General features: G+C 48.0%; 1 protein-coding gene across 4 annotated transcripts in view; it reads right to left on the bottom strand.

Annotated features, from left to right (window-relative positions):
• The window catches only part of LOC135385982 (glutamate-gated chloride channel-like), a 310,653-nt gene that overhangs the window by 54,386 nt on the left and 241,824 nt on the right, over positions 1–14,443 (bottom strand). For all 4 annotated transcript variants that reach the window (XM_064615651.1, XM_064615649.1, XM_064615650.1 and 1 more), the window contains exon 2: positions 7,941–8,041. In XM_064615651.1, the coding sequence (XP_064471721.1) occupies positions 7,941–8,041 (101 nt within the window). The remainder of the gene's footprint in view (positions 1–7,940; positions 8,042–14,443) is intronic.

Raw genomic sequence — 14,443 nt, 5'->3', positions numbered from 1 at the left:
CCGACAATGACGCCGAAAATCCAACGCGGATTAGCGGAGTTGTTTCTGTGAAATTTGGTGTAATGCATGAGAAGAGCAGACGACGGATGTAGAGAGCATTCCGGAATTCCCTCTCTGCAAAGTCACTTGGACAAGGCCAATCAGGGAGTGGCAGGGAGACCTTGGCGTTTGACCGCCTGGTGGGAGTGATGAATGGCGTCCGCACGTCGCGGAGAGGTCTGAGATCTGATCATGGAATGCTGTTTCTGGTTAACGTTATATGTGTTTCTACACACACACACACACACACACACAGACCTACATTGGATGATAATGATGTGGGTGATTCATCGCCGCTGAGGCGGTACACTGCCCTATTGCGCGTTGAGAACGGATGAGGGGATGATGATGGGGGCATTCAGAGGGCTGTCACCAGACCAGTGGAGAACAAGTGCTTCGCAAGAAGATGAAGGCCTTGCATTTCGTGGGCAGCGTTCGACTACGGTCCGAGGATCTTCTCGAGGTTGAACGACCGCTTGTCAATACGTTGCATAGAAACTTCCATTCGTGCACTCTCGTGGTGATATTGCCCACGAGCCAGGATGACGTGGCAGAGGTCGCCGTGCACTCCACAAGTGGGGCAGAGGGAAGACGAGATGGAGCCGAAACGGTGCAGAACTTCACACCGAACTTCACACCGAAGCAGATACTTCACACATTTCTGATCGAGGTTACGGAGAGCCCTATAGGTGACGTTATCCGGCGAGAGGACCGAACCCGAGACACTGGCAGCGCGCTTCTGAACTCGACCAGTGAGAAATCTATATCCATGTCCGAGTTATTGGAAAAAATGTAAACAAGAAAGAAAAAGAAATAACAAAAGGGCAAATAAATAAATAAACAGGCGCAGCTTGAATCCGTTCGACTAAGGTAGTCACATGGGAAGAAAACCACGTTGTACTTGCAGCCTTCGAAGAAGCGGCAATGGTGTTGCAAAAGGCTTGAGCCACCTCCGCTTCGGACTTGGAGGAAGATAACGCTGTGACGTCCCTCGCCGTAGCCGCAAGGGGGACGGAGCACAAAATTACCGAAGAAAAGGGGATACACTCAACGTGGGCACCCGCAGAGGCGAGAAGGAATGACAATCACACACTTCGTTAACAACAACAAAACGTGATTTAATGAAAGCTCAACTGCAACGGTGTTATTCACTTTACATGAAAGATTACAGGAATCGCGACAATGATACACGTGAGATAAAGCGGACCCAACTTAACTATATCGCATGATATACTTCAAATGAACAAGTATACAAAAACGCGCGGGAAATGAATGCGCGAATCATGTACAAACGAGGCAGACAGAACAAGCGGCAAGAGTGACTGACCCTGATTTTGCGCACCCCGACGACACCACATCTTCACCAGGCCATGGACGATGGCGTGGCAGACGAGCTCTGAAGACGACTTCTGCAGTGACCTACGCGGCCGGCTTTCCATGCTGCGGCTTTCGGTTGCTGCTTCCGTCGATCTTCATCCGCTCTGGTCTCCATTCTTGGTCCACGGCCGGGTCAAACAATAGCTAAGACGGCGGCTTGGCGGCAGGCCTACCGTCCCACTTGGAGGCTCGGTCCCAGGAGCTCGGCTACCGCCCTCGTCGATCCGTCTCTTCGCTCGCCACATCGTCGTCGGGTGCACCTCTTTCCGGTCAGTCACCGCCAGCTGGGCCTCTTGGTCGTAACTTCGGTTGCCCGGACGTCAGCGCAGGTGGAAGGAGACTTCGGGGACGAACCCTCAGGTCGAAGGTGGGTTCCAGGCATCAAGGCGCCGCCGTCGTCCATCTCCCTCCGGGCATCCGTCCGGGCTCCCGCTCTGGATCACGTCTTGATGACTGTTCGCTGGTTCGGACCCTCGACGTAAACTGCGATTGTCTGTTTCGGCGACTGTCCCACTCTCTCCCTCTCTCGAAGTCACCCATGGTTTATATAACCTTCCCGCGCCATGACACAGCCCGGGTCACTCACGTACGCCAAACCAAAAACACATGTGCGTCCGAGACTGCATTCTAAGAACGCTGTAATTGCCACTGCTTCCGTTAACATACAGTTATGCTGCCTTCTACACAAAGCCGCCTCTAGGGGAAAACAACACTGTCTAAGGGGGAGCAGATGTCACCCTTCCCTCGGAGAGACACTGCGCACATGCTAACTAAAGTTTTATGGTTTTCAACTGTGGGGGAACACGAGCTCTCGCAACCGCTTGGAAGTAACAGAGCGCGCTGTCCCTTTGGTGCTAGATAATTGGAAAAAGTCTGTGAAACCGATTTTGTAAAAAACTCGGACCGTCACAACGCAAGCGCACCTAACGGATCCTGGTTCGTGGGAGGTTCGCTTGAAATTCTTGCCACATGCCAGATATTGGCAGGGCTGTCAAAAGGTGACAACGATCCGCAGAACTGCCTCCCGCGCTTACGATCAACCGCAGCCAGTTCCTTAGTGACTGCCTTGCTCGCGCGGCGGGCTTCTTGGATGTCTTTGAGCAACCCAGTTCAACGAGCTGTGCGCTCAGCGCATCGACGGTATACCCACAGCTGCTCAACCCTAGGGTATGAGCCGAGTTGTCTAGGAACGACTTTAACATCCTTGGTTGATGAACGAAGGGCATCCTCGATGCCTCCTGCCATCTCGTCTGCCGAGAGGTCATGTCGGGTGCTGGAGGAACACAAGGCGTGAAAGGCTGACGAATCCGTAATCGTTACAACTTTATGCCGTTGCTTCTGAGTGAATTTTTTGAAAACCAATAAAGATGAGAAGGTGGTCACTTCCCCGACCGTCCAGGCCAACCGTCTAGAGAGTCTGCCTAGAGTCAAGGTCTAGAGAGTCTGCCCTAAAACACCGGCCGAGGAACGTAGAACACCCATCATTGAGACCTTTCCTTTCTTTTTCTTAAAAAACATATTCCGCACCCCACCCCCACCCCTCACCCATCATTGAGGAGATGAAGTCGCAGATCCTCTATAACATCCGCTCAGATTTTGCCGCGATTGTCAAACCTTTCTGCTACCCCACAAGGGATGGTGTGCGTTGACATCACGAACAACAACAAACGGGGCAGGGAGACTTTTTGTACAGTAAGGAGCGTAACACCGCATTCCACAGAACATAGTCATGTCAGCACCCACACTGGTGAGAGAATGTCGACATATTTACCGAGGTCTCGCGAGGCGAACGCGGAGCAAACGATCGACCTGACCTCGGAGACAATCACCTGCGCTGCGCTCCCATTCGTGTGCCCGGCTTACGTCATTCTAACTTAGCTACAAAGTGAGTGCGAATCTTTAAAACTCGTTTATTTAATAAGTAAGCTGTTTTCGGAAGAGAAACTTGGCCAACTAGACTATGCAACTATGCCGAACATTACCGTATCGGTCTCATACACACCTTTCCGGATGCGATAGTCCCTTCAAACGCTTTGTGAGAAGAAGAGGCATGTGCAGCACAATTTACACGGACAATGCGCTGGCGTGTAAACGTGCGTCGAAGGACCTCGCAAAGTTTCTTTCAAAACATCCTGGGAGCAGAAATACAGGCATACTTTGCCAGCCACCGAATCAAATGGCGATACATTGTAGAGCGAGCCGCTTGGTGGGGTGGCTTTTGGGGACTAATGGTGAGATCTGTTACAGTAGCCATACGTAAAGTATTGGGAAGATAGTATCTCAACTTCGAAGCGCTCATGACCGTTCTCACAGAGACAGAGGCCGTCATCATTAACTCCCGCTCTTTTACATTCCTATATTCCGATGCGGGGAGGTCAGAACCTCTTTCGCCCTAGCATTTTTATAGTCGGGCGCAAACTGACGTACTTGCCACCGCAATCTTCAACAAGTCCACTTGTGTCGACGAAGCGCTTCTGGCGGAGATGACGCCGGGAATACCTGCAGGAGCTACGACGCAGGAAGATCGGCTGCCAACACACCTCTGGAAGACTTGCCGTATAAGGGATGTGCATCGTGCACGAGGTGCGAAAGTGCGAGCTTGTACGATTATGCTGCCAGGAGGACGTTTGCTGGCACGAGGCTGGAGGCGCGCCATACAAACGTTATATCGTTTTCAACTGGGGAATCAACTAATTAGCCCTCGGCTGAGTACGGGAGCGGTCGTTGTATAGAACGTTAAACAGACTAAAAAACGGATTCGCGGAGCCTCCTACCGCACAGGGTCCAACCCTTCAAGGAATGTGACCGTCTCGTGCAACCGGAAAGGGAAGCCTCCTCGTGCAGAATCATATTACCGAGCATGTGTGTGTGTTTCTCCGTGTAACGCTTGTGTTTTTGTCTGTCTTGAGTTGGGAATAAAGAAGGTTGGTCCATGTAACCAGTGTTCCGTGTGTAACGCAATATTCTACAACCCCGAGCTTTGCGGATTGATAGCCATTTGTCTAAAGTTTTGTTGCAATTTTTTGTGAGCGTTATGGCCCTGTAGAAGAAAAACTAAATATCAAGCAAAATCTCACTCTATGCAATTTCTATTGCCAATCTCATTCAAAAGCCGCCATTTTCTCCTGTGTGCGCTTCATTTTCATTTCACCACACGCAGGTGGTACCAACATACAGAACAAGAGGATGGGTGCATAACATCAGGATGGGCATGTCACATTGCTGTAGGCAGCGCCGCATGTGTGAAAATGAATCAGGCGAGATTTTGCTTGATTTCTAATTTGATTTCTACATGACCATAGCGCTTACAAAAAATATCAATAACACTTCAGACTATCAGCCTGCAACGCCATCAGCCTGCAAAGTCTGGGGTGGGCCAAACCCCGTCTTCCATTATTTACAACGCGATCGAAATGTGTAACGTTTGCTAGACTACCCCTTGGGTCGAATGATGTGTATGTGAAATATGTGTGTAATGTGCGTATGCAGCACGTTCATGCTTCCATCCTCTCTACCACATCATTCGACCAGGGGAGGCTGGCAGTATTATCTAACTAAATAATATAACTAAGTATTTCTTCGACTCCTCGAGTATGCTACAGAAAATGAGCGCACAAGTATGCGCCGCTTCTTCCACTCTATGCCTCATACTCTATGCTCATAAAAAGACTCCATTCCTGCACACGATAATCTGCTTACCGTACTTAGAACTCCATTGTGCACTCACCACGGTGTGCCCAAGAGCACAAGAAAATTTTACGGAAGAACACGACCTAAACTTTCGTTCTCTCTCTTTTTTTGTTTTTCGATGGCCTTTGTGTCAACCAAAGTGAACAAGAACATTGCATCAGGAACAGGCAGAAAACAACACACGGTGAAATATGAACACAAACGAGAAGAGGAGAAGTAATGTAATTGAGCGACTGTTTGGGATACCCGATGCTGAGGTAATGGGAGCGCACGGAGGGAACACGCAGAATGTGGCGTGTGGCTGCATTTTGCTATATCAGGCGACGTGAAACTCTCTCAGTCGGAAAGGCGGTTTCGCAGAACAACAACAGCTGCATCCATGGCGATGGACGAATAATATTGAAAGAAGTCGAACGACATGGGCAGAACAAACTACATTTGAAACACTTGAAGCAAAACTACAGGGACAAAAATCACAAACAAAAAGGCTGGAATAGCTCGCAATGTCTTTTCCCTCTTGTCTGCAATTCTTGAGAAATGTCGACGCTATCTCGGATACCAGAAATTTTGAAAACAGAAATATACAGGGAACGGCGAGTCGTTCCGGGTTCATTTCTCCGGCGAATTTGCTGAATCAAATGCAATTGTTTTTGTGTGTGCGCTCGCTCGCGAAGGCGCAGATTTGCCTTTCGTCAGCACGTCTAAAAATACAAAACGTTGAGCCGCTGTGAGTTGTGTGAACCAAACATTCAATTATTAATGCGTTAGCATTATAATCCTCGCTACGCAAGAATCGCGGTGTGGTCTGTCTGTCCACTCGGCGCGGTGCGCATGCGCGGTGGGTGGAGGGGGAAGGAGAGGGCGCGTGGAGAGTGCGACGCGTGATGCGGCCACGGGACAACCGCGGCGTGCGGGGACTCCCGGTCGCAGACTCTGGGGTCAGACTAGCGACAAAATGTTGCATTTAGGATTGGCGCATGTTTTTCGGCACAGTTTTTTATATGCACATCGACTTTGCAGCGACACCCGTATTCCTTCACGAAGTCAGGAAGAATCGTCACATTTCACATTTCAGTGGACAACAAGCTCTGGCGAAGAATAATATGAAATCGCGCCACCTTTCTGTGGCCACAACTGGTCCCATATCACGGAGAGCTCCAGCGTTGTGGAGTTTCGTTCCTGCTCTTCGCAGCACTAGGGGGCAAACTAGAAACAGCTCAAAAGTTGTTTCCAGTTTGTCCCTTTTCTGATGCGGCACGTGGACCAGACGCTAAGTGCTATTCCAAAACGCCTCGTAAGTAAGAGCAGAAATACTGCAAGAGCTTGGTGATGCTGTATTCAAGGGATAGCTGCATCCAGTCAAAGACTGTGACACAAGGGCCTCGTCCATCTATTGCAAGTGTGAGATTTATACGAGGTTGTCAGACACAAAGAAGCACATTAGGTCTCAGAAAGAAGAGAAGGCATCGGAACCTTTTGCAAACAATAAACAAATCACGTTCGGTGCCTCCGATGAAAAAACGAGAAAATGTTCTGCAGAAGATGTTCAAGGTTCCGAATTTCATTTACTTTCTCTCATTCTCATCCACTCAGACTCATTTTGTCATGTCCTCATTTAGCAATCTCGCACGCTCATTCTCTGAAACATCCTGGTAGGTCTGCAGTGCACCCTATCGGCAACGACGCCAACGCGTGAACTCCAGCTGCCCAAGTCATACGTCTCCCCGGACCTCCGCAGTGCCACGCATGTTTTCTTGAGAACCGAAACGGTGCGACGGGCCCTGCAGCCTCCATACTCCGACCCGCACAAGGTTCTACGTCGCACTGACAAGACTTTTGTAATTGACGCCAACAGACGTAACGAAACCGTGACCATCAACCGGCTAAAACTCGCCTGCGTCGAAGCCGCCTGTGCTCCGCTTTATGCGGCTGATACTATGGTGACACTCGCGACTTCCACCCTCACCATCCCCAAGCATGTGACTTGGTATGATCACACGCCAGACTTGACTACGCAATCCTCTGAACTTGGGCCATCCTAAGATACGCGGCCAGGGATCCCCGAACGACGCTAACGCCGGGGAGACCGGGGCGGGGGGGGGGGGTACTTGTAGTGCACCCTATCGGCAACGATAATGCTGGGTGCACGGTTACCCTGGCACGCGGCGAATAACACCACACGCATTAAACCAGTCTGCTGCAAACCTTCGCACCGTGTAGTTGTCCAGTCCATGCTCCACTCCACGGTGAACGACCGCTACCAGGTCTGTCATCACATTCTTTCACAACGTGCAAAGAACAGAAAGGACACAGCAGCGGCAGCGACTTTTTTCAGCGACTTTCAGTTTCAATTTTACCGACTTTTAGCGACTTTTCGGGACGCCACTAGCGACTTCCTGCAAATGAGATTTGGCAACACTGCGTCGGCACTCCGCAGTGCAGCGGCGGCGAGCAATGAGAGATCTTTTTAGAAGGACTGATCTGTTGCAGATTGCTAGAGGGCTCTATTAATAGTTAGCATTCAGGGTATAATAGGGACAAATTGTTGGGAGATGGACACGTCAAATAGGAGTTCATCCTAGCAGTATGCAATACAAGAAGGCTGCGAGATGGCGCTGCCAAGCTGGATCGCCGAAAGGGTCCTTTGGCTGTAGATGCTGTCTTGCGTTAGCTTTGTGTAGGGTCGTGCGAAGGGTTGTGTAGTGTTTGTGAAGGGTCGTGTACCGTTGTGTAGGGGAGTTCCCAAATGGTTTTCAAGTTCTAATGCTAACGCATTTCCGCTGGATCCACCGATGGACCGACCATGATTTTGTAAACATTTTTCAGTGACTCACTGAGGTGATGACTTGGCGTTATTCTTCGGTCATAGCTCCAGAGAATGTTGTCCAGAACCTGCAGGTCCAAATCGTCGAATGTCCCAGGCGTTGCGTAGCTCCTGAAATGTGAAGGTGTGGGCTGAGAAACAACAAACTAGTAGCTGTATACAAGTCGAAACATTTTATACTACACCGTGTTCCATGTTCGTTAGGCTTACTTGTAAGCAAGTAGTATGAATAAATGAAATGAAATGATGAAATGAAGTCACTGACACGACAATAACATACTGATGCATTGCTTTCACGGAAGAGAAAGCACTGCATCAGTGACGCCGGAAATATGCCTGCGCATTAGACTGCTGCGCTGAAAGGCCATCTAATTCACCCGCAATGAGGTGGGCGAGAGCAAAAACACAGGGCATTCCAGCTTGAAAAGTAGACGGAAAACGTACATTGACATGGCAACTACGCGTCTTGCGAAGGAGTTGACTGTGACGACCAAATTTGTCGAAAAGAAAACGTTTGTTGTGAGACTCTGTTCGCAGCATCTTACGTCGACCCTTACTGGGTGTCTCAAAAGCCCTGTGATTGCACTGTGGTAATGGCAAACGATCTTTCGGCGGCGGAGTTTATTCGAATGGACTTAAATGTGCATGTAGTGCGAGTGCATTGCGTAGCTTGTAAAATTAGATCACTCTTCAACAGTTCCAAGGAAATTTGGGTTTCGTATCGGGACCACTCGGTTTCAAAAATCAATGAAAGCGTTTGAAATGTAAATATTGCATAGAAGTGAAAGAAGATCATATACTGAATCCACAAATATAAAAATTATAAAATTGTGAGGTCTAGAACATCTTTTACATGCACTTGAACAACACAATCTGAAGCACTTCTAACGCGAGAGAAACACGGCAATGCTAAGCCTAACGGATTCGGAAGGTGCCATCTTGCAATAGGTAGAGTCGTTGGGCAGGGTTATTTCAGCTCACTTCAGTGTGGTTAGGTCAGTTTGAGTTCGACCGGGTTCGAGGTGTTCGGTTTGGGTTCGGGTTGGGCTCTGTTGGATCCTGGAAACCTCAGCAAACATGGCGGATCATCTTGAAGAAACCGGCGATGAAATTTAATTTTTGTTCGTTTCACACAATATACGACGCTCGTTCTTGTTTAATTGCATACCTTATTTGTTCCTGTTTGAGGCCAAAACACATCTTCTTTGTGTTAATCTTCCATCATTAAACAAACCGTGTGGTCCCGATACGGAACTACATCCGGAAATTTAACAGGCGCTGGGACATAACAGGCTCTGAAAGATACGTTCATGATGTAGCAGTAACAATGTACGATCAAATTCATGACAATTGGTGCTGCGAGTCGCACAGCTTCGCTCCACGACAGTTTCGCGGGGCGCCCTTGGCAACAAAAGGGACCTCTTCACGTAAAAGTGTCATAGATCTCTGGCTCGCATTGTTAGAGGCGAGTCCGATAAGGGTGGCTCCCGTGATTTCACGCGGGAGCCGAGGAGGGTGGTTCCACGAAACCACAGTGTCTTGGTGCAAGGGTGAACACTTAGGGCAAGAGCACTAGTGGTCCCTCAGGATTAAGGGGATATTTTCCAAGGCAATGATGATTCTTGACCGGTGCTGGTGGAGCTTGTCATTGAGGCATTGGGACGTTTGCCTGTGTATTTTTGCCGCAGGATAACAGCAACGAGTACACAACATTTCGCACAATGTACGGACGTATTGCGGTGGTTGACATCACACACATTAGCAGAACGTAGCACGTTGACTGCCAGTACTGACTCAGAAGGCTTGAAACCGGACCCAAGCAGGCAATAAACAGGTATACGAGGAGCACTTTTTAACCGATGTGCACTTAACCGAATATTTATTGCACCCTTTCGCGCTATGCCCCGCTCTGCAATACCCTGTGGCGACAATAGCCACACGTCATTTTGATGCCGACCACCGTGAACAATTCAAAACGCCGAACTCTTATACATTGACTTTGTTGTAATATCGAGAAGTGAGGTCAATTCTAAACAACTTGCCACTTGTCAATCTCAACATAGCCATTTCAAACCGTATCAAAAACCCGCAATGTTCCATTTCATGGGCGCACTATGTTTTGAGTGCTGTATTGCTCCGCAAGGTCACCGCGGTGTTTCCGCAACCAGTTCTTTCACGAGCTGCAGCTTGTCTCAGTGGGGCCGGTCATTGGTTAGGAGAGCGAAACTCTCCCCCACCTCTGGCGCATGGAATGCGGTGTTGCTATATGTTGGAACGTTGTGACGTGACCCCGTTCCAAGGATGAAGAAGACTCAATGCCATCGTTTCGTGGTAAAGATGCTCGCTAGAAGTAAATAGAATTTCATATTTGGATATCGTGAGCCACGTTCCTTCATGGAACACAACAATTGGAGAATGTCCGTCGGGCTGTTTAGTGCCCCCTTTTACGAGGAAGGATGATGCCACATTTTTTTACTCCATGAGCAAAGCCATGTGAATACCGAATGCTCGTGACACGGTGGTTACTGCGGGGAAGAGGTGAAGGTTCCTAGAGGGCGCAAAGTGCAGAAGAGGAGAGGCTGGATGAACGCCCTCCCTCCTACGCCAGCCTGCCTCGTCAAAAAAAGCCGCCGGGAGTCGTGCCCGCAGGTTTCCGGCCACGTTCACAGGACAAACTGAACTTGCTATTTAATTCAAAAACTTTGCAGACTGCCCTGTAAGCGACACCTGGTGACATGTTAGACGGCTATCGTGGTTTTAGCTGTGGGTTCGACCCTTTCTGGGTCTAGCCTTGGCAAGATAATGTTCATAAGTTGTTCGCTGCTACGCAAATAAGATGCGCAATATAAAATAAACCCGGAGATAAATAAAATAAATAAAAATAAAATGAAAAACTTGAAACGGCAAAAATTATACAACGTTTTTCGTTTCTTTCTTCTTTTATGTTAGCGCCGCGAAGCAGGTTAAGGTGGTTAAGGGGGTTAGTATGCGTCCTGGGCAGACTTCGCGAGAACTGTGCCACCGTCAGTCAATCTCGGCGTGAAAGGTGTTCATCCTAACCAGTATGCTACGCGAGCTGGTATGTATACGAGTTCCTTACGAGGAGCCTACAAGGAGGCTGGATGAAGGAGCGCCTCTCCTTCCAGTTTGAAAGGTTTCGCTCTACTGGATAGCCGGATTCCAAAGTCATCATCGTTGCCAGAAGGGTATACAGTGAACCCTCGTTAATATGACCCCCGATAATCTGACATACGCGCTTTACGACCATACTCCTGGGGAACAATGCAGTGAAACCTCTGCAAATCTCCCCCTTTAATATGACAATTCCGCATTATGACCAAAATTTTCGGGAACGACCATGGTCATAATAACCAGGGTTCACTGTAACTTATTATAACCCATTTTACCTAGAGTGATTATTTGCCCTGCCTAGGATGCTGGTCTCGAGTAATTTTCATTTGTACTTGGCGTATACTGTAAACCGTGCACCATTCTAACACGTCACTTAGCTTATAAATATATGTACGTTAAGTGCCATTTTTTCCTGCATCCTCCTGAGGGTCACGTTCTGGATCGCGAATACGATGTCGTTCACAAAAGCTGCATACGTGCGTGGCTCTTCAAAATGAATATTGCACCACTAGTTTTATTTGCTTACGACTATACACTCACGACAAAAAGAAAAAAGAAAAAGAAGACTAAATTCACACTAAGTAGTTTGTTTCAACGTTTCGTTCTTTGCAATTCTATGAAAACGATGTTTATACACTATCGCAACACATGACAATTTTCATTCTTTTCACGGGATATTTTTAGTGGATCAGTGAAATTAATGACTGTATTCATGCGAGGATTGTTTCATATCCCTCCAGTCAGCCTGATGTAACTTGAGAAAGGGTGATACCGAAAGGTGGATAGGAAGAATCGGCGGCCAATTTCGCGCCACGCTCAAAGGTTCTGCATTTTCGCGTATTTTTTACAAGAGCACAGAAAACCGCTGCGGTTTCAATTCCAGCGGAGGAGACTCCTCGGGGTTGAGGCCTACAACTTTGCAATTCCGTGGTCACCTATTTTGACTAATTATAAAGGTTAATTATCAGAGTCAAGTAACGGCTGCACTAATTACTGACACACCACGACCGTTGAGTAGGCTCCATCGGGAATAGATATATTCAACGACTTTTCCGAAAGAAAAATAAACCACGAATTTAAGAAAATTCTGGTCAGTCTTACGTGACGCACCCCATATAATATAATGGCGCGGGAAGGGCTTCACAAGAATCGCTCGAGTGCCCGGAATGGAAACCTGCTTTGTCTGGACTCACATATCCATATTTTTATTCCTCAGTCAGTCAACCAAGCCCGCTGGCCAATTGTCGTGTGGCGTTCCCCTTTTGGTCAACGTACTTTAGTTTGCTGAGGTGCGACGGCTGAACGAAAGTGAATGAAACGACGGTTGATGGAATCGTTTGAACACCGTAATACGAGTCACAGTTCCTTTCACGTCGTGCTTGGCATTTTAAAGATAGCTTTAGCCTTATCGTTATTTCATTGTACTCCTTACATACGGGGAAGTAACCGAAACTCACTACGGGCATAGTGTGTGCTAGCTGTGACATGGAGACATTGAGAGAACGGAAACTGTGTCATTCATTTTAGTTTGTCATCTTAAGCACTTCTCCTTGCATTTCCACCAATATATTTGGCACTTACTTTCTCTAACCACTTTGATGTGCAACGCAATAGGCCTTCGAGACTACGCCATTTTAATAACCCCTTAAAAGAACGCCCAGACGTCCTGCGCCGGGACTCGGAGGTGACGCAGATTTGTGTCATGGAAACAGGCTGTGACGTCCGGGGGTTTTCCTTAAACCCTCTAAGGCAAATATCGACGCAGTTCCCTATGAGGTCGGCGCGATTCCCCGAGAAGCATACCGCCATATTGCTATACCGCTCGGAAATAAAAGCCCACCAACCAACGATGAAGGAAATGTCCAGCATCGGTAGTAAAAGGACCCCCGTGTTTACTCCAACCGTGGATTTAATCAAGGCTCTGCCAATGTAATGCTGCCCTCGTAGGCAAGGAGCACTCCGGAGAGTGCAAAGTCTAAGCACGGTCATTTCACTGAACTGACAACGTCGCCTGGGGCTTTAAAATTGCGCTCGCGTTATGCGCTTAGCGATTACCTTCCTGCCGCTCAGATCTGCGGGCCCTATTTCGGAGGCATCTCCCACCAGTTGGGTCCTATTTGCGGGATACGAAATTAAGGGCCAAGGGCTTGTGACAGCTCTGCTGAACAGCGGGCGTTGGTGCTTCTGTACGAAATGCGCAACTCTAACTTTGAGGTTGTCTACATATTCCTGGCCAATGACCCACGTTATCTCTTATAGCAAGCACATCCTGCAGATAGTGAGGAGAGAATTAAAACAGTGCCACTTCAAAACCACAACAGGGAAACTATTTTTTAGTGGAACCACGATACGGAGTCAAGTGGCAATAAAGTGTCAACTGCGTGCAGAACCTGTAAATGAATTCACCCGTTCCACAGCAGCCGCTCCATGAACCTGCAGTGTGGACCGCATTTCACGACGAGAGGTGGGGGCATTCGAATGCCATATGTGCATTGACTACTTTTTTTCGGTGTCGAAAGCGGTGGTGTTCAAAGGTACGAAATGCTGGAGGCAACTTTCTAGAGACTTGAGTTTGTTGATCGAAGACATTTGAATGGTATTCCTTTGACTGAAGAAGACTGCATGAATACTTGTGGGTGTAATTTTGTGTTGTAACGTCGCACCTTCTGATAACGAACGTCGAAGGATACTGTAGGAGATTTTTCGCAGCACCCCCTACACCCCCTAAGACACCCCCCAAAATATTGCAACACCCCTCCAAATTGTTTGCCAGAAACGCAAAAAAAGCCAGAAAAGCTGCAAATATGGGTGCTACCCCCCCCCCCCCCCCCTACGGAACACCAACACGCTCCCGGGACCAAACTCCTGGGAATATCCACGAGCGTAGTGATATTGCACACTTCCAATGAAGTCGAATTGGATTAGAAATATTATGGAGGTTGTGGAACCACAAGTGTGATCCATTTGTCACGAGTCACTTTATTCATTTGGGCACTAAGTGCATGCAAAGTGCTAAGTGGGGACTGCACTTCACGCTTTGCCCTCACAAACCTTATGTACACAAACCCTGTGCATGATTGACTTTGACTTTCAATTAAACCATGACATCTCGAGTAATATAAAATCTTGTGGCATGCATAAGGCGGAATTTGTCAAACAAGAACCACTATGTTTTACTCTGTAGGCAGAAAACTGCTTAATTATGTAGCCATGTTCCATGCCAGAATGGCCTTTACTGTCAACACGTACAAGAAACATTTGTCTAAAATTTTTGTAGAGTATTTATTACGACCAAACCATTTTGACCTCTTCGAAGTATCTGCAAACACCAACATACAGGTCGACAAGGATTGATCATGCTCATGATCCTGATCCTTTTCT

This window comes from Ornithodoros turicata, chromosome 2 (genome assembly GCF_037126465.1).
Source record: "Ornithodoros turicata isolate Travis chromosome 2, ASM3712646v1, whole genome shotgun sequence".
NCBI classification, from domain to species: Eukaryota; Metazoa; Arthropoda; class Arachnida; order Ixodida; family Argasidae; genus Ornithodoros; species Ornithodoros turicata.
This window is presented reverse-complemented; position numbering and strand designations above follow the sequence as displayed.